The sequence below is a fragment of the Vidua chalybeata genome, chromosome 22, assembly GCF_026979565.1.
Source record: "Vidua chalybeata isolate OUT-0048 chromosome 22, bVidCha1 merged haplotype, whole genome shotgun sequence".
In the NCBI taxonomy this organism is placed as follows: Eukaryota; Metazoa; Chordata; class Aves; order Passeriformes; family Viduidae; genus Vidua; species Vidua chalybeata.
In genome coordinates this window covers 7,727,138-7,753,622 of record NC_071551.1, presented here as the reverse complement: position 1 = coordinate 7,753,622, position 26,485 = coordinate 7,727,138, and the positions used below count along the sequence as shown (strand labels likewise).

The 26,485-nt window shown below is 42.8% G+C and overlaps 4 protein-coding genes and 1 long non-coding RNA gene across 9 annotated transcripts in view; 2 read left to right on the top strand and 3 right to left on the bottom strand.

The window, feature by feature from the left end:
* The window catches only part of UBE4B (ubiquitination factor E4B), a 33,915-nt gene extending 27,952 nt beyond the window's left edge, over positions 1-5,963 (bottom strand). For 2 of the 3 annotated variants that reach the window (XM_053962747.1, XM_053962748.1), the window contains exons 1-2: positions 5,797-5,963; positions 123-309 (exon numbers count right to left, since the gene is read on the bottom strand). In XM_053962747.1, the coding sequence (XP_053818722.1) occupies positions 123-309; positions 5,797-5,820 (211 nt within the window). In that variant the 5' untranslated portion in view covers positions 5,821-5,963. Of the gene's footprint in view, positions 1-122; positions 310-734; positions 1,011-5,796 lie in introns of those variants that run through there. The other variant, XM_053962749.1, reaches the window with a different exon arrangement.
* Positions 5,964-6,346: 383 nt separating this feature from the next.
* LOC128798763 (uncharacterized) lies at positions 6,347-8,488 on the top strand. The gene is made up of 2 exons (XR_008434534.1): positions 6,347-6,754; positions 8,264-8,488. It is a non-coding gene; the product is annotated as an uncharacterized LOC128798763 (long non-coding RNA).
* Positions 8,489-8,673: 185 nt separating this feature from the next.
* On the bottom strand, positions 8,674-11,482 carry RBP7 (retinol binding protein 7). The gene is made up of 4 exons (XM_053962568.1): positions 10,299-11,482; positions 9,602-9,780; positions 9,242-9,343; positions 8,674-8,924 (listed from the first exon to the last, which is right to left on the bottom strand). Exons 1-4 carry the CDS (start codon positions 10,369-10,371, stop codon positions 8,874-8,876), a joined length of 405 nt encoding a protein of 134 aa, XP_053818543.1. The 5' UTR covers positions 10,372-11,482; the 3' UTR covers positions 8,674-8,873.
* A 102-nt stretch (positions 11,483-11,584) lies between these two features.
* NMNAT1 (nicotinamide nucleotide adenylyltransferase 1) lies at positions 11,585-17,051 on the bottom strand. Its single transcript, XM_053962563.1, has 6 exons — positions 16,793-17,051; positions 16,236-16,370; positions 14,479-14,653; positions 13,899-14,082; positions 13,586-13,731; positions 11,585-13,209 (listed from the first exon to the last, which is right to left on the bottom strand). The coding sequence occupies exons 3-6, from the start codon at positions 14,600-14,602 to the stop codon at positions 12,791-12,793; spliced, it is 873 nt and encodes a 290-aa protein (XP_053818538.1). The 5' UTR covers positions 14,603-14,653; positions 16,236-16,370; positions 16,793-17,051; the 3' UTR covers positions 11,585-12,790.
* On the top strand, positions 16,450-23,197 carry LZIC (leucine zipper and CTNNBIP1 domain containing). 3 transcript variants are annotated; one of them, XM_053962567.1, is made up of 7 exons: positions 16,450-16,530; positions 17,474-17,615; positions 18,634-18,769; positions 19,251-19,349; positions 19,997-20,092; positions 21,841-21,922; positions 22,798-23,197. In XM_053962567.1, the coding sequence occupies exons 2-7, from the start codon at positions 17,515-17,517 to the stop codon at positions 22,854-22,856; spliced, it is 573 nt and encodes a 190-aa protein (XP_053818542.1). In that variant the 5' UTR covers positions 16,450-16,530; positions 17,474-17,514; the 3' UTR covers positions 22,857-23,197. The 3 variants fall into 3 exon arrangements, with proteins under 3 accessions (XP_053818542.1, XP_053818539.1, XP_053818540.1); XM_053962564.1 differs by lacking the exon at positions 16,450-16,530 and adding an exon at positions 16,705-16,904; XM_053962565.1 differs by lacking the exon at positions 16,450-16,530 and adding an exon at positions 17,059-17,362.
* Positions 23,198-26,485: the final 3,288 nt, after the last annotated feature.

Genomic DNA, 26,485 nt, shown 5'->3' with positions numbered 1-26,485 from the left:
TTTCTGAAAATGACTTTCAGTAAGAGCAGGAGGGCAGCAGTACCAGTGCACGTTGCACAGCGAGGAGCCGAGCAAGGAACGAGCCCAGACACACGAGGAGCACCCGGGAGCTGCCAGCCTACCTGATGCCCCGATGGGAGAGGTAGCTGGGGTCATGCTGTGCACATTGAGGCCCAGGCTGTGGGAGGGCCCCGGCGCTGGGGCTGTGCCCGGCGGCCCCGGCGGGGTCTCTCTCTGCGGGGACGTCAGCGGGGTGGTGGGCTGGGACGAGGAGCCTCCCGCCAGCCGCGCCAGGCGCCTCCGCCGGATCTGCAGGGAGAGGAGCCAGTGAACCCCCTGTCACAGAGAGCAGCCAGAGAACCCCCTGACACAGAGAGGAGCCAGTGAACCCCCGCCAGGGAGAGGAGCTGGTGAACCCCCTGCCAGGGAGAGGAGCCAGAGAACCCCCTGCCAGGGAGAGGAGCCAGAGAACCCCCTGCCAGGGAGAGGAGCCAGAGAACCCCCTGCCAGGGAGAGGAGCCAGAGAACCCCCTGCCAGGGAGAGGAGCCAGAGAACCCCCTGCCAGGGAGAGGAGCCAGAGAACCCCCTGTCACAGAGAGCAGCCAGAGAACCCCCTGCCAGGGAGAGGAGCTGGTGAACCCCCTGCCAGGGAGAGGAGCTGGTGAACCCCCTGTCACAGAGAGCAGCCAGTGAACCCCTCTGTCTCCTGCAAAGGCAGACACTGGAGCCTTACCTGAAGCCTGCTCAGTGCAGCTGGGCTGGCTGCCCTTCCTCTGCTCTGTGTCACAGCACTACAGTACCCTCCATGTTCAAATGTTAAGTATGTATTTGCTGCCTTGGAAAACCATTTGCACTGGGAATGCTGTGTTTGTCCCTCGAGGGGTTGTGTAAGACCAGTTTAACATTTATGGCTCAGCAATTTCAAAACCTGCAATACTCCTCCCCATTTACTTTGGCATTTGACAAACCACGTTAATGTGACAAAAGGGACAACATGAATGTGACCTTTGCTTTAACTTCACACCACATGATACCAACACAGCCGCACTAAAGAAGGTCCAGTTGAAAGTTATTCAAGACCACCACTGTCCAAATTAATCCAAAACAGAACTACAACACCAAAAACATGCATCCTGTGTGCTGGACAAAAGCACCTTGACAAATAAAAACAGAGTAAAAAACATCCTCTTATCACCTAGAGGCATTCCATCACAAAGAATTTTAAAAACAGTTTTTGTATATTCCTTTTAAGACAGAGAAGCATCTGCCTTCAAAATCCAACTACAGAAAACTGCTACGAACCTACTTATTAAAACCGGTATGTGATCGCATAACACTAATATTATACATGAGAAATAGAAAAAATAAAACTTATAAAACTAGATTTATAATGCTTTAAGCTTCACATAAACAAAAATCAGAAAATATATCATTTATTATCACAGGCTGCCTCACAGGATCTGTGCCCAAAGCTTACATCTTTGGCTTGAAATAGGCCCAAAATAAAAGTATCATATTTGAGGATGTCAACTCCCTGCAAAAATCAGCAATTCCTGTTATTCTCTTTGTATTATGACACTCAAGCAGTGCACACAACTTAAAAGTTTTCATTTTTGCTCATAGTCCTAAAGAACTGCCAGGCAACTGAAAGGGTGAACAAAAGATTTGTGTCAAGTCAATGTCTACACTACATTGCTGTATCACTTAATGGCCTGTGAAACCTACTCCAACAGGAAGAAGAACAGATCAAATTAAATCAGACTTCAAAAACTGTGGGAAAACAGTGTCTGGAACTACATCTCCCTCCACGACAGGTGTCACCACATGAACATGGAAGGCAGCTAAATTTTTTTTTAAGACTCAAAAAAATAGCTATGAATAGAATCTCTAATCCTTCCTCCTTGTCAAGCAAAATAGGGGAGCTTTATGCTAGCTAGTTCCAAATCAGATGTAAGGAGGGATATGTGAGGAGAACAAGACACACATGATAACCAATACATTTATTAATTAATTCACAACTCTAGTCCAATTGATTAGTCAAACAAGGTCCCCTCTTCATCCTCTCCCAGTGTCAGGCAGATAATTGAGGACACTAGTGGCACTTGGCATTCCTTCCCTTCCCTTGCTAGGCAAGATCCATGCCCAAGTTACAGCAAATCCACTGCAGTCAGCACTGCTGAAACAGGAGGACACCCAGACAACTCTTCTGCCTTGTCTTTGCCACTCTCAGTCCATCAAGCACTTGGGGGACCTTAGGGACCAGTCCCCCAGACTGTAACCTGCCCTGCAAATAGGCTGAAGAGGGCCTAGAACAAGAAATCTGCACAGCTTTCTGCTGTTTTAAGATATTGCAATAAAAACTAATACAGTATTATTCCCTGGCCCTTTAAGGATGATGGGCAAACTACAATTACCTTCCTTACTGCTGAACAAAGTAATGTTAAAATATAAACAAACTCTTAATATTTTTACCAGTGACAGCTACAGCTTTCACAACTGAGGGTACATGGAGCACACGTTAAAGGACCAGACCTGGTTCTTGGATACCCCAAGCTGTCATATTCCTCCAGGCTTATATAAAATTATTACAGGAATCTGAAGTTTGATCTGAAAACTAGGAAGTTTTAAGAGACAAAAGAAGAGAAATACTATGCTAAAAAGGCCAAGTACAGGCCAAGTTTGAAAAGATGGTATAAAATTGGCGGACACATTCTATCCAGTTAATTCCCTGTATCTTGGAGCTGAACAGCAGGGGAGGAGGGAAGATGGGCTTTATGCTGAGGACACAGCTGGGGACTCAGGAGACACAGTTTGGTTGCCCAACGCAAGGGACAAACGAGACCCCAACCTGTTGCCTTCACAAAACACAAACCCCGGGTCAGAAGTGTGGGAGTTCCCTCCAATAATCTGTTCCCATTTCAGCCTGAATGACTCCCCAAATTACCACCCAGCAGCACAAAGCTGGGGGTCTCAAACAATGTTTTAGGGAAGTTTAGGGTATTTGAATAATCCCCAACCCTTGATTTCAGACCTGAGCCAGTGACATATGACAAAGCTGTTATGTGCCACTATGTTACCTAACAGTGAAAGGTTTTCAGTCTTAACTATTACATGGGCATTGCTTGCTCCACAGCCCATCTTCCCTGCAGAGCACAGCTCCAGAACACACAGTTTAAAAGCCTAATTAAAAAAAAAAAAAAAAACTAATTGGCTGAATGGGAAAGGCACATTGCTTTTTAACTAGTACAGTCTAGTACAGTTTTTACTGGACACATCTGGACTACATCTATAAATAGCAGTTTTCAGAAATACATTTTTGATCTAAATGGACTTCTTAAAAGCTGTTAGCTGCATGCACCACAACAAAAAACGTAAAAAAGAGCACCCTGCTAAAGATGGTTGATTGATAATTTAATTTGGCACCAGGTAATAAAGATACAACCAGGAAGACTAGTCCCTCAGGCTCACACATTCCCCGTTAAAAAAAATATGTATCAGTATCTGCTAGAGTGGCAATTGCTTAGTGAGACTGTAAAGAAATCTCCTTTTCAACCATAATGGGGAAGAGTTCCAAATCTGTACAATAAAGGGTAATTTGAATTGATAGCTTTATTTTTCTTGTATTCATTAGAGCATGTCAAACTGGTTTAAGAAATGCTTCCTTTTTCTGGTCATGGTGGTCATGTTCTCAGAAAATGCTACTCAAAAATCACATACATGTTGGAAGACAACAAACTCGCATCATTCTTTCCCACTTTATGCTACATTTAGCTGGATTCTGCTTTTTTTCTGTGAAGCCCCTGTTCTCATCTTGTGCTATCTACTCTGCTAAAACTCACATATTAAGAAGGAAATTTCTTTCTCCACCCTCCTAAAAATTTTATGGTCTGTAATGAATTACAACTTCTAGTGCATTAACAAAGCGAACACCGAGAAATGTCAGGGAGAGACACTGTTAATAGGAGGGGAAAATATCTTCTTGAAACTAAAATATGTGTATGATCGATCAATTGTGTATCTCTTCTTTTTAAGCTGGAACCTGTTAGTGTTCTATTTAATTATGGTCTGATAACAGAAGATAACCTTATCTGTAAGAGCCTTGCAATTAAACTTCCGTTAAGTATTCTCTCACCTTCACTCCTTGCCTGAAAAAAAGTCTGAATCTGAAGAAGTCACATTTAGTATATTTCAGAGGGTTATTTTTCAGTATAGTCTGATCCAGGCCCACCATGCCAAGTAACAGCAAAGTGGAGATGTGGAGGAAAATTAAAATCGACTTGGCTCTGACTTTTCAGTGAGCGATCCATTAATAAATAACAAGAAGTGACACCGTGACTCCGTTAAAATGATACAAGATTGTCACAAGCAATCACCTGAAAGACCATTTGGTTTGGTCCTTGCTGAACTGGACAAGAAGGACGTGGAAAAGTCACTTGAGACAAACATTTGGCCAAAAAAGGTGGATGAGTCCTCACTGGAGAACTCTTTTCCCGCAGCCTCAGATCCATGATGCAGTGGTTTTGATGATGTCAGTAATGTGCTGAGGCAGTGACACAAATAAGCCTACACAGGTTAAATAATTCTGAAATTAATCATAAAACACCTCAGTGTTTAACAATGACAAGAACTGCATGTAAACAAAGCACTCATGAAATACACCTGTAAAACTGGAGACCCTTTTTCACAGCAGACTTACACCACCAGTGTCCCATCCCACTGCTCCCAGCAGGGGAACTGTTCTGTTCTCAGCGCTTCCACAGAGTACGAGGACCTTCATCAAGTAAACAGCACAAAGTATTTTCTCCTAGATCATGGTGCAACACAGCAGGATTGCTAAATCGTGACAGACAATATCATCAAAAACACCCCAACTTTTCGGAAAACAAATCTGAGTGACAACAGCAGCCACCCTGCTCTAGAATCCCACTATAAGATATGGACAGGATAAAAAGAACTTCTTTTGATCCTCTCTGGAATATAAATACAGCACAGAGCCTGTATTGCAGCAGGTCCAATACAACACATTTTGATTTCAGGATTACACAGGATCAGTGGGAAACTCCCTGGATCCTGCTATAATAACCCAAATAATTAATTTGGAAATCCTCTAATATAAGGGCAAAACGTAAGACCTTATTCTATATTAAAAAACAAGGGATGCAGCATCCTTTAAAAGAAAGAAACAAGGAACAGTTCATCTTATTCTATGTGAATAGAATATATACATTATAGATGTTTGCCAACTACAGCATAACACTAGAATTCTTCAGTGAGAGATGGAGAGCTTGAAAAAATAAAGAAAATCAAAGGAAACAGTGGAAAACTGACAAGCCTGATTCAAGCTGCTTCAAGAAGAAATGATACTAATTACAAGACCACGAACACACCCATCTTGCTTCTCAGCAAAGAGTCTAGGGAAGCAAAATTTCAAGTATTTTACTATGTTAAAAGGTTGGGTGTTTCAAATCACACACAAAGAACACATAAACGCCTAGTATTGACACAGAGGGGGAACACGCTGCGGACAAAGGCTACCTAGCAGATGGAAGCAGAGAATAAACAATTAACCAGGAGAGCAGCAACGCAACGCCACGGTCGAGCCGGGGGCTCGCGGGTCAGGGACAGCCCGGGGACAGGAGGAAAGAGAAGAACAGCGAGCACAGGCACGGGGCGAAGGCAGAGCTCTTCAGGATCGTTCCTTGCACACGCTCGGGTCCGAGCGGGGCCCAGCACAGCCCGGCGCCCCCTCCCCGCGGGCCCACCCGCCCCCTCAGGCCCCGGCCCCGCGCACTCGCCTCGTCCGCGCTCAGCTCCTCCATCGCCTTCCTCTTAATGGTGCCCGGAGGAGGGGCGCGTTCCTCCGCCCCGCCGCGGGGCCGCTCCGAGGCAGCGCTCTCCTGCCGCCGCTGCCCCCCGGGCCGCCTCACAAGGGCATCTCCGGGGCGACCGCGCCGCGCCTCGCCCGCCGGCAGCACCGCCGCCCCCGGCCCGCTCCCCGCCGCCCACCCGCGCCTCAGCTGCCCGCCGCGGCCGAGGGGAAGCTGCCCTCCCGGTGCCCCCGCGCCCCTCAGAGCTCCCGGCCCCGGCCCCCGCCCGCCCGCGGCCGCTGCCCCGCGCAGAGATTATTCATCAAAACAACAGGGCGGCGGCGGCCATCTTGGGGATCACGTGACCCCGCGGGGGGCCGGGCACGCCGGGGCCGCGCGCGCGCCGCGCCGACCAATGGCAGCGGCCCGAGGGGCGGGAGGGGCGGGGCCTGGGCGGGGCCCGGGAAAGGCGGGCCCGGGGCTCGTGAGGGGCTCGTGAGGGGCTCGTGAGGGGCCCCGGTCCGTGAGGGGCCCGGGAGCGGCGGGAACGGGAGCGGCAACCGGGCCCGGAAAGGGGCAGCTGCCGCTCAGGGACGCCGCGGTCCCACGGAGGGTCAAGCTGCTGAAGCCTTCCCTCTCTAATGAGTCCATAAATATTAACGCCTTCTCAGTGACGAGTGATTGAGAATTCACAGAATCTAAATCTAATTATTGCGAGCTGAGTAACATACCAAGGAGAAAACAAGATGCCAAGACCCCATTGAGCGCTTGGTCTCGGCCTTTTCTAAGTGTAGTTTGAATACGAAGTATTTTTTTTCCTTATTACAAACTTTTCTGCACCTAATTACCTCATTATACCACAAAGTACTATATTTCTGGAAGATATTAATCTTTTCCCTCACACTAGCAATGAAACTCAGCTACAGAACAAACGGCCAGGTTACATGTAAGTACATTGGAGACACCCCCAGCTCATCTTGTTTGAGTTATAATACACGTAGATGAAAGAGAAAAGGATTTGCTCTTTTGGCAAAAGATAAACGAATTGAGGGTTGCATCAGCAAGTTTTTAGCTCAGGATGAAGAGTCACTAACAATGTGACCTGAACAGCGAGCCGTGCACGGGGCACTGTGATTTGAGTCAGCAAGGGAAAGAATCCCGTAAAAGCTGGATGTTCTTAAGATGGAACTAAACTGATCCATATGAGCTATTAGGACATATTTTCATACATGCTGCAAATATTATATAGCAGTAGAATTGATCCATTTTTAAATGCAGAGATGAGGCAAGTAGGCTATCTGGCCTTGTGTTTTCATATACATCTTTAATGTACTTTATTGATCCATATTTTTTTGGACAAAATATTTTGATGACTTAACCAGGGTGCTCAGAAAGGAAACCAATACTTGGATCATAATATATATTGCCAGTCTTTTTATAGAATAGATGAACATTGTTACCTTTGATTTTTAGATTACACTTCATTTTGTGTTTATCTCCTTGGGATTTTTTTTTTAAGATAATTGAAGTGGTCCGAAACACCTTTGAATAAAACCCTTCGAGTGCTTCACTGGGGAGTTCTGTTCTTGTGCTTCAAGGTCATGACTGCCTTTCTGTATTGCGTCTCGCAGCGGTTTCACTGCAGAGCGCGGCTTGGAAGCGGTTGGAGGCTACCTGCCGCTGGAGCCCCCACACGCCGGGAGCCTGCCGGCTTCAGTGCGGGAGCAGCGCGCTGCAGAAGCGCCATCCGCTGGCGCAGAAAACTCTGCCTGCTGCTGCGCCTTGTTAACGGATGTGAGCGGGGCCGCTGCCCCAGTTTGTGATTTCTACCAACGTTACACTCGAACAGCAATTTTGTTTTCACGCAAATGGAACCGCTCAGTTCCAGAAGGAAGAGCTGTCAGGATCCACAGCATAAACGCCAGGCATTTTACTGCTGGGCCCCACATTTCCCTAACTGTAAAGGCTGTCCGTCCTTTGCTTTTTATTTTGGAAACCAGGCTAAATTTATACAAGTCTAGTAATTAGGGGAGGGCATCAATCTAACCAAAAACCCTCCATGCTTCAACAGATTTTTGTCTGACCCTGACGGTGAATTAAGCATTTTGAACGGGTAAGAAGTATCAGAAAGGTGGTTTCAAAATGTCAGGGACTACTTTTTTTACTTGTTTCAAAACGTCAGGGACTATTTTTTCATATGAAGTAATTAAGTTACTAAACTTAAGCTACGTTCTTCAACAATATGCAACGAAGAATATGCAGCAATTCATTTAATTTGTAACTACCTAGTTTATCTGACAACTTACACGTTCACACAAGAAAAACTTTTCCATGCAATATGCACATGGTCATAAAGAAAAACAATCTCATTAACAGTTGTATGCAAACAAAGCTGAACTAAAGCAGCATTGTTTTCCCTCTGTATATGTGCTTACAGAGTTCAATTATTTTGCAGACTGGAATCTTCGTGGATCACTCAGACCTATCTTCATGGTTCTGGGATTTGACTACAGGCTTGTTTCCTCTGGTAAGCTCAACTTATTTTTGAGAACAAAGCAGCTCTGGCAAAATATGGTGCCTCACACCACAGCGTGAAAGACACAAGCAAGTAAAGTCGTCTACACCTTAAAGAGAAGCATTTTGAAAAATAAAATCATACCTTTTGTTGTTGGTTTCATTATTTGTTACCCTCCCTTCTCTATCAGCACCCCGTTTCCCCTGTTTTGTTTGCCTCTTTGAATGCCTCTTAGAATTGGCAGATTTTCTCCTTTTAATTGACTTTTGATTACCTAGAGACCCAGGTCTCATCATTTATGTTTTGGGTTGTTTTTTTTTCCTCCAAAAACATATTCAAAAGCAAGGTACTTAAGATTAGTTTGGGGCATTTATTAGCAAAAATCAGACCTTTAACACTGGCAACAGCAGACTTATTTCCTGAGCCAGAAACTTCAGATCATTCAGGTCCATGGGTACGGGAGTCAGTTCTTGTCCGCAGAGCCCTCACTGGACACGAGGCTCCTGTGCAGAGCTGTCCCTGCAGGCAGGACCCAGCACACCACACAGATTCAAGCTCTCTTGAAGACCTGTCTACAGACTTGATTCTCACAACGAAGCTCCTACCAAAAAAAAACCAAAAACAAACAAACAGGAAACCCAAGAGTATAGATATCTCTAGTAATCAAAGGAACTGCTTCCAAAACTGAACATAGATCATTCACCTCCGTTCTGGCCATGCTACTAACTTACACTTAACATTCGAATTTAACTGCACATGACAGTGAAACAATGAAGCTGTTTCAAAGCAGAATGTGCTCACTATGTACCATCCATTACACATCCTACAGAGCTAGAAGACATATGCACACCATGACCACATTGTAAATCAGATTTTCGCCATACAGAGATATAATTAGTAGAAATCTGAAGTCAATACCAGGTGGAGGTCATCCCCTTCGAGCCAGTGAGTCCAGCCCCTGTTCTTCTTCTCACCCGTCTGGACACAGACAAGTTTGTCATTTTCCCAGGTAACGAGGCTCTGTAGAACAGGGAACAAAAAAGGTGTTTCTGCATGTCTGTCTCAGTTCTGCAAGATACTTGCAGAAAATGTGCATTTTCCTGGATCAAAGAGGACCTGGATATTACTCCTGAAGTGAAAGTGGCACTCCTTGTCTGTAACTCAGGCTCCTACTGCTGTCTTGCAATACAAATATTATTCTTGAAACAATTTCAGCTCAAGTATCTGGATTGATCACGGCATCTTAATTTTTTCACAGCCTCATATATTCCCTCTTACCTTGCATTTTCTGTTATCCAAGCCTTTAGTCTCTTCCTCAAACTCTTCTCCAACTTTGAATTCAAGCAAATAATCTCTGAATGTGCTAGTGGTATGGATATAGAATGAATCACCATCTTGTTTGATCACTTTCTGAGGCTTCAGCATTTTTGCTATTTTGCGTGTTGCAAAGTCAATACCTTGGACAGAAGGCAGAAACATCAGAGTTGCATTTATCACCAGCAATTCTGGCAGCCAGGAATTAACCTTTATTACTATGAGAAGCATTTCTTACAGTAGTTTGACCTTACTGCTATGCAGCATTTTGTTGTTTTATTGGAACCTTTTGCTTTGTTTAAAGGTGCATGTTACACAGAGAAAGTTGTCCTCTTGTATTTTTACTCTTTGAAAACCAGTTTACTCTGCTGCTGCACAATTCCTATGCGACATCTTCAGGACTTGCAGCCAGAAGACTCCTGGAGACAGTTGGCTTCCCCCACAGAGACATCCAAACTTGGTTTCAGACTTTACCCCCACTTAGCAAGAGGTTAATGTCTATTCTCATCCTTTGTCAGAGGAAAGGCAGTGAAAGAATTAACAAGACTCTCTTTAAGGCATTCTATACTTCAAACAGGATGAAATGAAGGGCAGTCCTTAAAATTCAAGAAAACCCTTAAAGGAGAAGGGAGGAAGGACAGAAACAGGTATTTTCACCTACCTAAGGCCACCATATAACCTTCGAAGTTGTCATTGCTGACAAGGTTCCAGGTTCCGCTGAAATCCACAGGCATTGCCAGACAGTAGAAGGAAGATGCAGTCAAAAATACAAATGTAATTTTCTAGCCAGGTCTTTTATAGGGCAGCCTGTGGGTGGGACTACTTCCGCTGGAGGGGAAGGGTGCTACTGCTGAGCCAGTGGGTGAGAGGGTATTTGTAGAATGGCTTCAGCTGTGTTGGAGGGAAAAGTTCATCCTGTCTGAAATCTTTGTGTGGAGCAAATGTTAATAGCCCAAGAGCCACAATGCAAGCAAAAAAAAAAAGTTTAAACCATCTTGTCCATCTTGTATACTTTAAAGGGACTGATTTTGTCATTACTAAGATTTCCTGCAAGTTTATTAGATCTGAGCTTTACGATCTGAAATCCACATATCTGCTGGTAAGGTGATGCACCCCTGTAAAGACAGGCTGTACTTGAACAGACATGGATTGACTGTTAAACTGTGGATTGTATTATATCAACAAATTTTAAAGCAATACCTATGGCACAGAGATAAGAATTATATCATGTTGGTTTATGTCTGGAGTGAGTAGTAAACAGAATTCAAAAAGTAATCTTGTGTATATAGGACATGTAGCTCCTGCCTTTGCTTTCTGTTCTTGACACATAAAGGAGAGCTGATACAGGAGCTGTTCCCACTGACGCTTCATTAGATGCTACACATGTGGCAGAACACACAGGCAGCAGAGCGCATGACGCAGCTGATAAGCTTGTGCTGGGCTTCACCTTCAGCAAAGAAGCGAGAGAAGTCCCTGATGACCCAGCAATGTGTTTTGAAAAGTGAATAAAAAATGCCTGACTTTGAAGAGAAAGGACTTGGGGAATTTGAAGTGAGGAAATAAGGGATTTAGAGGTGAGAAAACACACCTATACCTACTACATTTATTTATTTACTGACTTGTGTTAGGCTGCATAAGAAGGATAATATTTTACAAAGCAGTTTCCCCATAGTTTAGCTCCATTTTTGGAGCTGGCAGTTTGATCCATATGACTCACAGAATCACGCGAGTAGGAACTCAGGACGTCAAAGCTTCTTTCCTGTCTGCAGCTGGATATTGTTCTCTAACCTACACTAAAACAGGAATGGCACTGAGAAATGAAAATTACTGTTTCCTCTCCACTCAAATAGTAACATTTGACCCACAATTTGGTGTTCTGAGGTTATGGTAGTAAAGCACTGTTGCAATACTACTGACTCTTGCAAGCAAAGAGAAGTCGGTAAAATCCTGTGCCAAAGTGCAGATATAACATTTTAATTTAAATTATGCAGATAGTCTGGGGTGTGGTCCTTCTTTCTGTAAATCAGTACCTAAACCTCACACAAAGACCTCTAAAGAGTTGTTGATTCATGAGAAGTGGCTTGCAAACCTTGGCATTCTCAATAAGGCACATAATACAAACAAAAATGAGATAGCAGCAAATAAAAGGAGGTAGAATTCTATCACCACAACAATCACAGTGCCTCTCTAGCTCATATTCACGTAATATAGACAATACACTGTCAGATTCAAAACCAGATTTATAGAAAAGAAAAATATTTCACTTATGATCAGTATTGATATCCTACCATTTTCTCTCTAGTAACAGAAAACAATTCTGGCTATATGTAATTATATTCTACTTATGGCTCAAAAGTAAAATAAACTTTATTATTTGAAAGAAATGTATTATTTGTAATAAAGGGTCAAGTGTCTGAAAATCAGTGCAATGACACTATTATTAATTTCTATCTACTAAATCAATGGCTTTAAACCAGTTCCTGAGGTAGGTTTGTCCTTCCATCAGAAACAATACTGAGCTTAACATCACAGCTCTGGAAACATGAACGGAAAAGTAAAGTACAAGACATTTCTGGAAGCAAACTGCATGACAGCAAACAAGCAGCTGCGTATCTCAAAGGCAAGCAGCTCAAAGCATGCTATACCTAGCACCACTTCAGCCAGGAGGAAATTCTTCCCTTCCAGGATAGAGCTAAATGATTTTTTGAGGTGAACCACATGCTGACAATTAAAAAAAAAATTACATAGATTCACTCTAAGTAAATGGTATATCTTGAAATCAGATAACTTTGTTAAGACACTGTAAGTTATTAAAAATATTTGTGTTACTGTTTTATAAATAGCAGAGCAATTTGAGTTAAAACTAATCAGAACATTTTCATTTGTTTTGCTTAAATGTTTGCAATTTTCATGTACCGATGTGAATTCTTATACTCACTTCAGTGCACTGGGACAAAACATTAAAATGTGAAAATCTTATTACTGGACTTGAAAAAGTTTGTGCAGGTTCTATCACTGAGTGCACCAAACCTCATTACTAACTACAGATGTACAGAATTAGCCCACTATTTACCTAAGAAAAAAACCCAACCAGCCCCTAGAAAACACACTTTCCTGTACTGAAATGTAGTTTTTTTCACAGCAGACAGTAAGTCAGTTGTTCAGTGCCTGTGAGCTCTTAGGGTCACTGGCATATTTCTGTAAGGGAGCCAGGACCACCCCCGCATTCCTGTCCTCGCTCTCGGGACTGTACAGCCTGTTCTTCTCGATGTACGCCCGCACCACGTCAGGCACCAGGTAACGAATGCTCTGGCCCCTCCGCAGGGCTCTCCGGATCTTGGTGGAGGAAATATCATTTGTGATCCATTCTTCCACAAGGTGAATGTTATTCTTATGTCTCCACAAAATATCCGATTCATAGATGAATTTCTGAACGTTGTTTCCAGCCCTACTGATACACACAAGGCCGTGTTTTTCCACGATTTCAGTGATGTCCTCCAACTTCCACAGATTGGGGACTCCAAAAGATTCCAGCATGTCACTTCCACAAAGCAGTTTAACCTGTGGGACACCTTAAAGAGAAAATTAAATGAGAAATAGGGCTTTGTTTGGGGCTTGGCAGATTTTAGCAAACTTGACAGGGACATTTAATTTCTTGGCTCCCTCTCTCTCTGTATCTTTGGTTAAGATGAGACAATGGAATGAAATAAAAAAAAAAAGATTCAGAGTATATAATTTATAATTAGTAGCCATAACACAGGATTTTTCTGAATAAAGGTTATGGGAGTCCCTTCATTAAAGGGATCTAATGCCTTATGCTGTGGAATCTAAGGGAATAAAGTTACTGAGTGACATCAGAACCAAGAGCTACCATAAAAGTTACTCATCAGTGCAATTATCTTGAAATAACAAGGATCATTAACCATCTAATTTGCAAACAGACTTAACTTTTTACAACTGGACTCTGATTTTTCTTTTTAATGGGCTCATGCCTGTTCGGTTCCTGTTTTCTCTTCCGTCCCAGCTTTGTTATAGGCACAGCATCCTGCACACTATTAGTGACATCAGCGGATAAAAGCTTTTGATGATGATACCTGCAAAACAGATGTATTTTAGGTATTTTAAAGATGTAGGAAAAATTTGGGATAGTACGGCCTACCAAAGAACCTCTCTCTGCAATTATCCCAACTTGTTAGAGTTAACACCATTCTTAATCCTTCTATAGGTTCATGAGACTTTTTAGAGGTTGGCTGAAGAATACCTTAAAACCTTGAGCGTTTCCAACCACTCGCTCTGGCAGCTTTCCCAATCATCAACTTCCACCCAATCTGAGTTTTTTGTAGCCAGTTTTGCCATTGTCACTCGGTGATTCGCACTGATCAGACCTTTCTTCTTATACGCATCACCCACTGGTGAAATGATGCCTTTGATTACTTTGTATTTTCCTGTGGGAAAAAACATATCACACAAGAACATGAGAAGTGGTTGAGCAGATGTTACTTCCCCTGCATTGTATTTAACCTGTGACATAACCATTATGCAGTGCAATGGCAGCTGATAGCCAGCCCTGTGGAAAAATACAGGACACTCCTGCACTGTCAGGGCAGCACAATGAAGGAGTTAGTAAGATGTATTAGAAAGATATTTTCTATTAACTATAAACTCTGTGCTTTAGCTCATTAAAATCAGTAATAAGCAACACATAAATGAATTCTCTCATAATGGCCTACATGGTTTTGTGCAAGACATAAACACATATCAGCTTCAATATCTAATTAGCATTTGTTAAATATCTGTCACTGTCACAAAGCTATTCCAAATGATATAAATTACCATCCTACCTGTTTCATGGAAGTAGTCTTTAGCCAGCTCGAACAGCCTCAGGTGCATGTTGGTGATGGGATTGAAGGACCCACAGGCCAGCAGCACCACTTCAGTCTTCCTGTCAGGATCTTCCATTGCCATTGCTCACAGCCACGGAGCCAAGTGGACAATGCTGGTGCCAGGTACCAGCCACTACAAGAAATGGGATAAGAAAGAGAGATTGTTACTTACTTGTGCTGCCAATAAGCAGAAGACAAAATTTCAAGATCAAATTGAATGCTGTACTTTTCTTCCATCAACCTGGCCTGTGACTGTTCATGTGACACCTCCTTGTCCAATTTCTAAGTGAATAAAATATGAAATCATTGCAAAGAGGCTGCTTGCCCAGAGAGGACGGTGTACTGCCCACTCTGAAGAAAAGCAGCTCATGCTTTTAAACTTCATTTGGAGAGATTATCTGTCCTGATTGCAGGACAAACTTTATTAGAACTTTGCATCTTTTTTAAGATGCCAGTGCCAATCAACTGCCAAGAGACGTGGGCAGGGAACTTCCTTCTTGTTAAGTAACTTCCTTCTAGTGCTTATAGGGAGAAATCCTGTGACCATTCCTAGTGTTGCTACTCTAAACTGCAGTGACCCTTTCCAGCATGATCTATAAAACCAAGATTGTGTCACATATTATATTGTATTAAATTCTGGAGAAGAACAGCGTCAACATTTCTTCATTTGGGATTTATTTACATTTTCTGAAATATAAAATGTAAAGTGGGTAATTTATATAATTCAGCATGATACGTGGGAAGAGAGTGCTATGGTCTAAATATAAGAAAAGTCAGTCTGCTTTGTGTTGCAGCAAGTGTTGGGTGTACCAGTGGAAAAGGTGAGAGAAGAATAGTAACATACAGAAGTTTAGTAAAAGCTGCAATTAAATACTGAGGGTCATCCGCTTGTCTAAAATACCACAATTCTGTTCCAATTCTGAGCTTCAGTTTCAGAGAGCTGCTTAAGAATTGCTGAAAATAAGGAAATTTCACTATTTATCATTTAACTTCTCTCACACATTTCTGTTTCTGTATTCTTTCCTGAAACTATTCCGGCTTGCCAAGATGTTTTCCCACATCTGGCCTAACAAAGGAGAGCTGCAATGAGCTGTTGCTCTTCGTGAGATGTCCGAGACATCCTGAAGAGCACAGAATTGTCTGCCATTGTTTCTACAGCAACATCACACCTGGAGAAATCCCACGAGGTCACCCTCACATTGTGTCTCCCTTACAGAGAGGCTGAGTGATTTTCACAGCAGCCACAGCGCTGAGACCATCACAGCCAAACCTTGTAACAGCGACTGTGTCCTAACATCAAACAGCCCGTGGATAAAAGGAACTCTTGCAAGGCTTCATATTTTGTAAGTGCTAGTGCTTTTCTGTGCTTTCAATAGTTTCACAAACTTTTAAAATATTCTTCATTACTGCAGAGTAGCTCAGCAGTGGAACGGCTGGTGGTACTTGAAATGCAGCCTTCACAGGGGCACGGCTAGGAGAGTTACTATGGGAACAGGGAGGAGAGGAATTAGACTGCCTTTGTAATGCACAAATCCTACTTTCAGCAGAGTGACACATGCTGCAAAACTGAAAAAGGTTGATTTTTTCCTTAAAAAAAAAAAGTGCAAAAAATATAGAAAAATTTAAGATGGAAATATAGAGTGCCTTTTCAGGCGTTAGTCAAGTGTCCCTTTTTTAGTTTATAGAAACAGGCAATCATTGCCTCATAAACTCACCTTACACTATAAGTCATCAAAATATGCCTACAGCAGGTCCTAGGATGGCTCTGGAGCCCAGCCTGCCAGTCACCTTCCGAGGATAAGCAGGTAGGGTGCTCTGCTCAATCTCATTTATGCTTCAGAGGCAAATATCTGTCAAGTGTTTATATATCGGTACATATAGAGAACATAAGCATGACGTGGGCGTCGCTGGACGCTTCACTAACACCCTCCCGCAGCCCTCCGCCCCCGCGGGCCTGCACGGGGGTCCGATGATCCTCGCACGGCGAGCAACCCCCGCCGCCCGTCCCCGGTGAGCCCGCTCATCTCCGCTGTCCCCGCTCAGCCCCGCGCTGTCCGCTCCCCCCGCTGCCCGTCCCCGCTGTCCCCGTTGTCCCCGCTCCCCGTCCCCGCTCACCCCCGCGCTGTCCCCGCTGCCCGTCCCCGCTGCCCCGCGCTGTCCCCGTTCCCCCCGCTGCCCGTCCCCGCTGCCCCGCGCTGTCCCCGTTCCCCCCGCTGCCCGTCCCCGCTGCCCCGCGCTGTCCCCGTTCCCCCCGCTGCCCGTCCCCGCTCACCCCCGCTCGGCCGGGCCCGCGGGGCCGCTGGCGCTCATTGGCCCGGGCGCGGCGGAAGCGGCGCTGCAGGAGCGGGAGGGGCCCGGCCTGACGCGGCCTGCCCGGCTGAGGGGTGAGGGGGCCCGGGGCCGGGCGGGCGGATGGGGAAGAGCGGGGCCGGAGCCTGGCCGGGGAGCGGGCAGGCGGGCCCCGGGGAGCGCCCGAGTTCCGCCTTCTCCTCCCCGCAGGCCGCTCGCCCCGGTCCGGAGGGAGGGCCCCGTTCCCTCCGAGCGCTGTGAGGCCGGGATGGCCCGCTGGCCGCCCCGGGACGACCCGCGGGCAGCGCTGCTTCTCTCCGCTGCCTCAGACACCTGCACCCGGGCTGTCTCCCGAGCAGCGTTCCACGGGTCCCTTGGAGAGTCGAACCTATTGTTTCATGTAGCGGGGCCTCTGTGGTTCAGTAATTGCTACTTGATTTGACACTCGCTTGATTTTGTGTGCTGTGGCTGTTGGAGTTCCCTAGTGAACCACCTCTTGCTGTGAAGATAATTCTGTGCACCCAGCCTGACATGTTTGTATTTCCACTGCAAGGTGTTGTGATTAAACATTCTATTAGCAAGATACTGCATAATTTTAATATTTAGAGCATTTTAAATACGTTTTAAGTTGTCGATATAAACAATAAAATGTACTTTCTCTTAGGAGTGTCATGTAAAAACAACGTTTTCATGTGAAAACAGAAAATGGCTTCAAGAGGAACAACAGAGACCAGTAAACTAAAACAAAACTTGGAGGAGCAGTTGGACAGATTAATGCAGCAACTTCAAGATCTGGAAGAATGCAGGTAATAAAAATAGTTGCTTTCCTCTTATATGGTAGTATTTTTCTTAAGAGGTACCTTTTAAAAAATCTTAGACGGGGGCTTATTTATTTCTGTGTTTTGCTGTGGCTTTCTGTTTTTAAATTAGGTAGGAAATTTGTGTTAGTAAAAATTATTTTAAAAACCTTTAATAATATTGTTTTATATATCTGAGAAAAATGCAAGCAGAAATACCCAGTATTTTCTTTGAAATGCTATGTTGCAGTGTGACTTTTAAATTTTTAATAGCTGTTCACAAAAATCACAGTTTTTCTATGGGATTTTTAATAGCAGTGAACAAGTACCTTTTGTGGCTCTTTTGGTTTATCTTACAATTATAGATGCCTGGGGGGGTTTTGCATTGTTTACTTTTTAGTTTGTCTAACTTTTCATGTGATTTTGTATTCATCTTCTGTGGGTTGATACAATTTGAGACAGTGAATTATCAAGAAGGTTGGGCTTTTATCTGTTTTAGTAGTTGCATTTAAACACCCCGTGTTTAGATGCTTTCTGACTCTAGTTCTAACTCGTCCAAGCACTACGTGACTTTTGCAAGAACAATCAGAACTGCTAAGGGGTGGTGGTGCTGTTCTGGGAACTGGGCAAGGTTTGGACAGCAGGATCAGTTATTGCTAAGTGGATGGCTTTGGGTGAGGGGATAGGCTTCTCAGATAATCTCATGCACTGCGGCTTTGGGCAAGACAATCTCGCCACCTATTTTTGTTGCGATCCAAAAATACTTCTAAATACTGCTCCAGGTGTGGGGTATCTTGTTTATTACTAGGGCTTTTTTATTATCAGTGAGTGTAGAACCATGCAGGTGGCTGGGAGGGGGGTGCACGAGCTGGGCAGGAGCTGAGAGGGCCCGAGCAGAGCAGGCTGCAGAGAGGGGAACTCCTCCGTGCTGCCTGGGGAACAAGCTCCGTGCTGTGGCCCAATGCCCCGTGCCCATGGCGTGTCTCAGGTTCAATCCTGTGAATCAGTGTGTCTTCTCTCCTCCCAGAGAGGAGCTGGACGCAGACGAGTACGAAGAGACCAAAAAAGAAACTCTAGAGCAGCTGAGTGAGTTCAATGACTCCCTGAAGAAGATTATGTCTGGAGATATGACTTTGGTGGATGAGCTCAGTGGCATGCAACTGGTAAGGACGATGTGTTGCTAAAAAACTTCATGTTCTGCCTGGAGTTGATGAAACAGCAAATAGATACAAGTGATTCACTATCATTTTTATGTGAAATCTGGATCTATGTGACTAATGTATTTTCTAATTTAATACCCTCGTATATGTAAAAAATTTGGATAGGTGTCTTCATTTTAAAAGGGAAAAAACCCCATTGATGAATTACAACCTTAACATTGTAGGAGATTAAGACCAGGATAGTAATGAAAAGTTTCACAGCTCTTTCTCAGTCCAGTTACATTAATTAGAGGATTCTTTTAGCCCTCTATAAATGTAATTTTTTAAAAATTTCACTTCCATGGTTATGGAAAAAAAGATGAGCTCTGTGTATCAAATGATGCAGAGGATACTGATGATGCTCTTCAGCCCTCATTAGTCTCGTCTTGCTGCTGGGGTTTGTGATTCCTGTTAGTCCTAGTCATTCTTGCTCTTCTCCTTGCAGGCAATACAAGCAGCCATCAGCCAAGCATTTAAGACTCCTGAAGTGATTAGAATGTTTGCAAAGAAGCAGCCGAGGCAATTGAGGACAAGGCTGGCAGAGGTGAAAGCTTCTGTTTTACTGCAAAAGCTGTTTATTTGAGGCAGACTGATTCAAGTATGTAATGATTGCAAGGAAAGCACTGAGTGTGCTGGAAAACTCGGTTGTCAAGTCCAAAAGAGATGTTCTCTTTCAGTATTTGTTCAGTTTTAAATGTTTATTGAGGTAATGGGGGCAACCATGTGTATTTCTTGAGTTATCTTCTATCTTCCTGCTTCAAAGCAAAAATGGGATTATCAGAGTGAACTGAGGAAACTGCAAATAGAAAGTCTGTGATTGTACTGAGGGCTGGAGAGTGCACTCAGTATTTCAGAGATCTAAACTGAAGATCCAGATAAAGTGAAATCAGATGGGATTTCTCCATGTACCAGTGATGTGTGAATACATAATTTTAAATTATTATCATTCTTGGACAAAAAGAGATCCAAGTTTGGAGAAATCAAGTGAGTTAAGGTTAGGGGTAAAGAGGATTTGCAGAACGTTCAGAAAAACTTCACAGTCATCTTTCAAATCATAGATAGCTCTGTCCCTTGCTCCTGTGGGTCCATGACTACTGATGATATTTTTAGGCTGTTGCATTTCTCATGCTGTTGTTTTGGGTAAAATTATGGAAGCTTATATATTTTGACTTTTTCTCCCCTGGTATGCAGATGGACAGAGACTTAATGGTTGGGAAGTTGCCACGAGACCTGTACACCCAACAGAAACTGGAAATCCTGACTGCCCTCAGAAAGCTTGGTGAGAAGGTAAGGGGTTGGTATGATAGTCAGGTGAGTAGAGTTTTCTGCCTATTTAGGAGGAATTAGAAATAACTAAAGTAAGAAATTACACTTTTATAAGCAAACGATAAAATGCAACGTGCCGTTATATTACATAAATGTCCTTCCATCTTAATGCCAAACTTTCTGATGCTGCACACGTATCAAATAGTTTGGTACCTTTCTATGTGGCTGTTTCTACTTTTAAATGCTTCCTTTGGTGGGCTGTATGAATCACACACCAGCTGGTGCAAGGTGATGGTATTTATAAAAGCTACAAAACAAGTCTTTTACTGGCCATCTACCACCAATTCATCAGGAGTTATTCAAGACCTCTGACATGTATCCAGCTTCACTTTTATAGTGTTGATTGTGCCTGGATATGAGAAAAAGAAATTGGAGAGATGAGTGATAAATTCATTGTTGCCCCAGTGATCCGTCACTGGCAGAAAAAGCCCTGGGTTTGCCACCAGAGGGAGGAAGAGAAGTTACTTCTCTTTCTGGATGGTATATGAAGAAAATGGGTTGCTGTGTATCTCTGTACTTCAGCTTTTTTTAGGAAATGAAGGAATGTAATGGAAAAGATCAAGTGGAGTACTTAAAGGAGCTGCAATCCAAGTAGTTTCCAAAGCAAAGGCTTTCCCAATATTTTATTGCTTGAGTGTCAGAGAAAAAAAATGTTTTGCAAATATATAAAGGCTAGTTAAGATTGTGAACTGAATGCATGAAGCTATCTAATCCTCTTGGAATGAGTTCCTTGGACCACAACATCAAGCCACTTCACCACACTCTGACCTATCCTCTTAATCTTTTTAAATGATCAGTAGCCTGCTGCACAGAGGGCTTGCTAGGACAGTAGTCTCACATCTGTTCTGGATGTGAACAATGACAGCAAATACTGTGTGTTTGTCTGTACAACATTGCAAAATGTTAAGTAGCTCTGTGCTTGCTTACAAAGCCAGCAAAGGCAGGTAAGTAATATGTTTTCCTGCATTCCAACATCATCCTGAATATCTGTACCTGATTTTTATATTTCTAATAAATAAACTGACGCAAACACTGTGAAGAGTTTGACACACATGCTTTGCTGTAATAAAGATGTGTACCTGAGGCTAATTAAATGACTTTTAACTTAGCATATCTGAACCTTCCAAATGTAGGTTACTGCTTCATTATTGTAAATATTTTATGGGCATCTGTCACAAGGCATCAGAGCACGTACATAAAAGTAAAATATACATGAGGAAATGTCACTTTAAAGCAAGAGAACCATTTCTAGGTCAGTGGCTCTTAACATGGTCAAAGCTGGCAGTGACTGCTTTTTTTTGCTTTCCTCAGTAGATGATAGGAAGCTTAGATCTTAATTCATTACTGTACTGACCATGTTACAAAAAAGTTATTGACACCTTGGCATCGTTTAGGTACACAGGTACAGTGTTACCTTTTAATAAAAAATGATCACTGGAAATCAACTTGAAACTTGCACGTGCAGGCATGGCTGACACTGCACATGCTGTCCTGCCTGGGCTGACAGGAGCCAGGGAAGGAAAATTCAGTGCTAGGGAAGTAGCTTCTGTTTTTGTTTTAGACTTTAGTATGGTAGATAACACTGCCACTTAAAAGCTGCAAATGGACAATGCTGTAATCTGTCCTAGCTTGTGTAGATGCACAAGTAGATGGTGGGAATGTGCACAGTTAAGGTATTGGCTTCACAGTTGTGGCGTTTTTTGATTTAGCTCACTGGTGATGATGAGATGTTCTTGTCAACAAATGCTGGTACAGCCCTGAGCCAGTTTGAGAGAGTCTCCACTGACCTTGGTAAGTTTTCATTCTTATAACTTCTGATTCCTTTGCCTCATTGAACACTGATTAATAGAAGTATGTCTGGTTCCTCTATGAAAGAGAATATATGAACAAGAGATTCATGCCATTAAATATTAATATATGTTTTCATAACAATGAAACTCTGATACACTATTATGAGGAAAAATAAATCCAGTGCCAAACGTCCATAAAATGCCAAGGGTGTCCATTATGCTGAAGGCTTGAATCTCTGTCTCAAGCAGAGATGCTGCTCTTAGAATTAAACACAGATCTTTTTTTGCATTAAAGACTCTCTTTCAGGAGGTGTCCTCTGCTTGATGCACAGAATTTAGCAGTTATTGGCACATTGTCAAAATACTGCTTTAAAGCACTTTCCTGCCATGATTGTCATACCTCTGATTGTGTCGACAAGATCAAGAGCTGAGTTACAAAAGGCATTAAATAAGCACGACAGTTCATTGTAGTAGTAGTTGAAACTGGGATGAAAGAGCTATGAATGGCAGGAACGTGCCAGACTAACTCAGGGTACAAATAAACTGTCTGGGTGCCCTACCTTTCAGCTCTGCCCTCCCTGGAAGTGTAAGCAAGGTGAGAACTCTCTCCTTCAAGAGGGGACTTTGGCAGTAGCTCTGTGTGTGGGGGTGTCACCAACGCCATTCCAGCTACAAACACGAAGTACAGCAGGACATGGCTGCTCTAGACCTGGCAAGCTTGTGTGTTTTTTTTTTTTTAATTAGCTCAAGTGTTCCAGTTTTCACAATGTAGGTTTGATTTCTTTGGATCTCAAAATGTTTTGCTTGATTTAAATTGTATATAAGGTAATTCACAATTTCCACTAATACTTACTGAAAATGCTTTTTCCCCCTCAGGATCAGGAGACAAAGTCTTTGCTCTTGCAAGTGTTGAAGTAGAAAAGGCAAAGCAATGAAGAGGTTCGTGAGGCTTGTGTCTCCAGTTATCAGCAATATTGGATTTTGGTCATACTGCATTTGATTTTTCTATTTCTAACATGTTGAAAAAAAGCAAAGCAAAACAAAAACCCAAGCCCTAAATCTCTTGGGTCCTTAACCAGAAGATATGAAGTAAACAGCCTTAAGTGCACTTTGGAACCTTGGTGTCTGTACCCTTTAAGTAATACAAGCTCTGAGGCTGAACACTAAGTGGAACTCTAAAACAAAAGCATGGTATGACTGTCTTTGGAAAGAGTCAGCTGTTTTGAACTTTTCTGAATGTGTATTTCTCTAACTATTAAAACTTAATCTTTTTGCATGTGGTTGTAGCAAGCAGATCTTTTAACGAAGTGCTCCTGATGATTTTTTTTGGTTCTTCACATTGTCTTAATTTTGTCTGGACTCCCTACTAAGTAGTTTGTGCTAGGAAAGCATTGAAGCTTTGGAAAATGGATGTAGTTTATTGAAATGCCATCTTTCTACAAACTGTTTGCAGAAGACCCAAAATGAGCCTGGATGCTGATCACTGGCCCTTGAATGCTTGTTTGCTGTGCACATGAATGAGCACTTTGTGTCCCAGCCCTGACTGAGGACAATGGCAGCCCTGTGGGGAGGCTTCTGGAGTCATTTAACCTTGTGTATTGAAAGGACAGGAACTGATAGGACATGGCAGTGAGATGCTCTTCCTGGCTCTTCCTTCAGCTCTGGTGTATAACTGCACGCTGCTGTTATTTCAGAGGGGGCATGAAATAGCTTGCAAGTAGAAACAAGTTTTAAAAGCGGGGGGAAAGCTCCCGTTGTGTGATCAGTGCAAGGGTTATTCAATCTCAGTGGTGCTGCTGTGGAGAGGGGAGGGTCTGTGTCTCCACTGGATCCTGAATAAACTTGCCTTAGGATGATTTGAAATCTCATGCAGTTGAATTTTTATCTCAGAGACTAAGTGGGTAGCATTGACTATAAACAGAAAATTAACGTGGTCAGTCATCATTTAGAGTGCACTTACAGGGCATAAATACCCTATAAATTAGCACGTTTGCCTAATTGTGAACTGGGACTGGAGTAGACTAGAAAATGTGTTTCTAGACTCTATTTTGCTTTAATACTTTTGACATCTAGCGTTTAAGAAATGAAAGGATACATGATATAGATAGCATAATTTGTTTTTCACTGATAGAACTTTTTTTTCCCTGTTATTAGAAAGCCTTTATTGAGGAGGGGTCTTTTGTCCATGCCAGCAGACCTATTTTCCTGTCTGGGACAGCATTGTGTTCTCTGACAAAGGCTGATTGCAGCTTCATAGCTGGGAGCAGCTTATTAAGAGGCATTATTAGACTCTAAAATTATGGGAAGCAAAACAGTCTGTGGGGACTGGAGCTGCCTTCTTTTCCTTTCTGCTCATTACTGGTGCTAAGGAACTCTCTCCCCATACACCCCCAGCCTGCTTGCAGCATTATTATGTAAATTAAATCTCTCAGCACTCACAAAAAGTTTACAGTACAATGACATGGAAATATTTTTTTCCTTGTAGTTTGAGAGGTGCAAGTTTCCAGGAGAAACTTTTTAAAATCGTTTTGTAAATATTTCAGGATTTTTGCAAATACCCGTACTGCAGGCAGTTGTAACATTCCAATTAAATTGATCTTTGACTGAACATCTTTCCAACATCCTGCTGCTTCTGCTCTTGGAAGGATCTCTGGTGGTTTAGATGGACAAAGATGAGACTCAGATCAGCACCAGTATTGCAAGACTCAGTGTGTTGGGTCAGACTTCTCAGAACTGTGAAGGGTCAGAAATCAGCTCTACCCAGAGAGTGGCTGTGTCCTGCAGAATGCCCTGACCATAAATGTGATTTAACAAGGAAGCTGCTGCTGATGTGAAGCAATTCATGTGTTGACCCTCACAGATAGTTAAGTAACCTCTTGAAATAGATAGATAGATTGATTTCAGGCATAGTAAGTTAATTGGTGTGTTGTGCTAAATATTTTGTTAAATAATCCTGGGATGTACTTCCACCACCATTTCAAATGTTTCTGCAGGAGCTGGAAAAAAACCTCCATAATCTATTTATTATAATAATGATTTCCTCAAATAAAAACTGATAACAAAAGAACAACTGCTAAATGAAAGCATGGGTTTGTGTTTAACAAACAAGCTTGTGATGTGTGAGTTCCATCCCCAGTTCAGTGTTGGACCCGGGCAGATCACTCATTCTGTACACATCTTTCTTTCCTGGAGTAAAATACAGATTATGATCCTTAAATATCAAGTGCTGTGAAGTTGTTATTGATCATACATTGCTTTGAAGATTAAAAGTGCTTTGTTTTTTGTTTATCATTTTACTTCTGAAATAAGAACTGTAAAGTACAGTAGCTTTAAACACATCAGCCAAGTTCCCAGAGTCCTTTTTTGGCCATATATAACCTCCTTTTTTTAATCTTCTTTCTCTATTGAGTGAATTCAGTGATTGTAGTGATCTGAAAGAAAAAGTGTTAGAAAATTGAAGCTTCAAATATTCTGCCTCTCTTTCTTCTATCTTTGTCTCCGTGTGTAATTTCCCTTCTTTGATCTTGAATGGAAAAGTAGCAAGTTACCTTTGTGTTGAAGAAAAGATACAAGATTTCTTAAGAGATCCCTTAGTTTCTCATGCTACTTTGCCTGTAAAAGTCAAATTCATTGTGATAGAGAGCTCTGTGTTAAGGACACCCTATGGCCAGGCAGTCCAGGCTGTATCATTAGTGGCTGAAATGGGATTGACACATGATTTTGATGGATTCTAATTATCAGACTAAGTCTGACATATAAAAGATTAACAAAAGAAAAAGAGATTCCAAACTAAAAACTAGTCCTTCATTGGGTACCACACACATCTTGGAGAAAAAGAGTTTTCATTATTGTTGTGTGTGGTTGAATCATGGATAATGAAAGCAGGGATTGTGTGTGCAGATGCTGCTGGAAGCCCTTAATGAGAGGGGGATGCCAACAAGTACAGAGGGACTTGGAGGGTGGAAGCAGCTGTGCTGTGAAGGAATCCTAAATGAATTTCAGAGCTGATTAAGAAAGAAATGGAGATCAGGAAGGACGGGGTGAATTGAGAGAATTTTTTTAAGTCAAGCAAGGATTTGGAGGAAAAGGTTTCATGAAGTTTTGGCTTGCTAGAATAAACAGCAGCCTCATTAAACGAGAGATTAGAAGCTATTGAAAAATCCATTTAATCGGATAGATTTCTGTAAAATAATATCAAGTCTTTATACAATACTTGTAAAAATGTTAGACTTAAACTTTAGATAATTAAACTTTCAACATTCCCTTGCTGAGGGTTAGGTCAAGCAGTGTGATGATTGGGAAGGTAACAGATTTGATCACGTGCAGTTCTACGTTCTGTTTGCTTTGGGAGGCTCCATGCATTCCCATGAGACATGAACAATATTTTACTCTATCTCTTGCAGAACTAGCATAGTTGAGAGGCCTCTTGAGCATCCATCATGTCTTATGATGATACAAGTGACTGATGGCAGGATGTCACCTTGCTTGATAGCTAAACGTCTCGGTAAGCTTGAAGGGAATAAACTAAGGTGGGGCAGGAGCTCAGTTTTAAGACAATAAATTT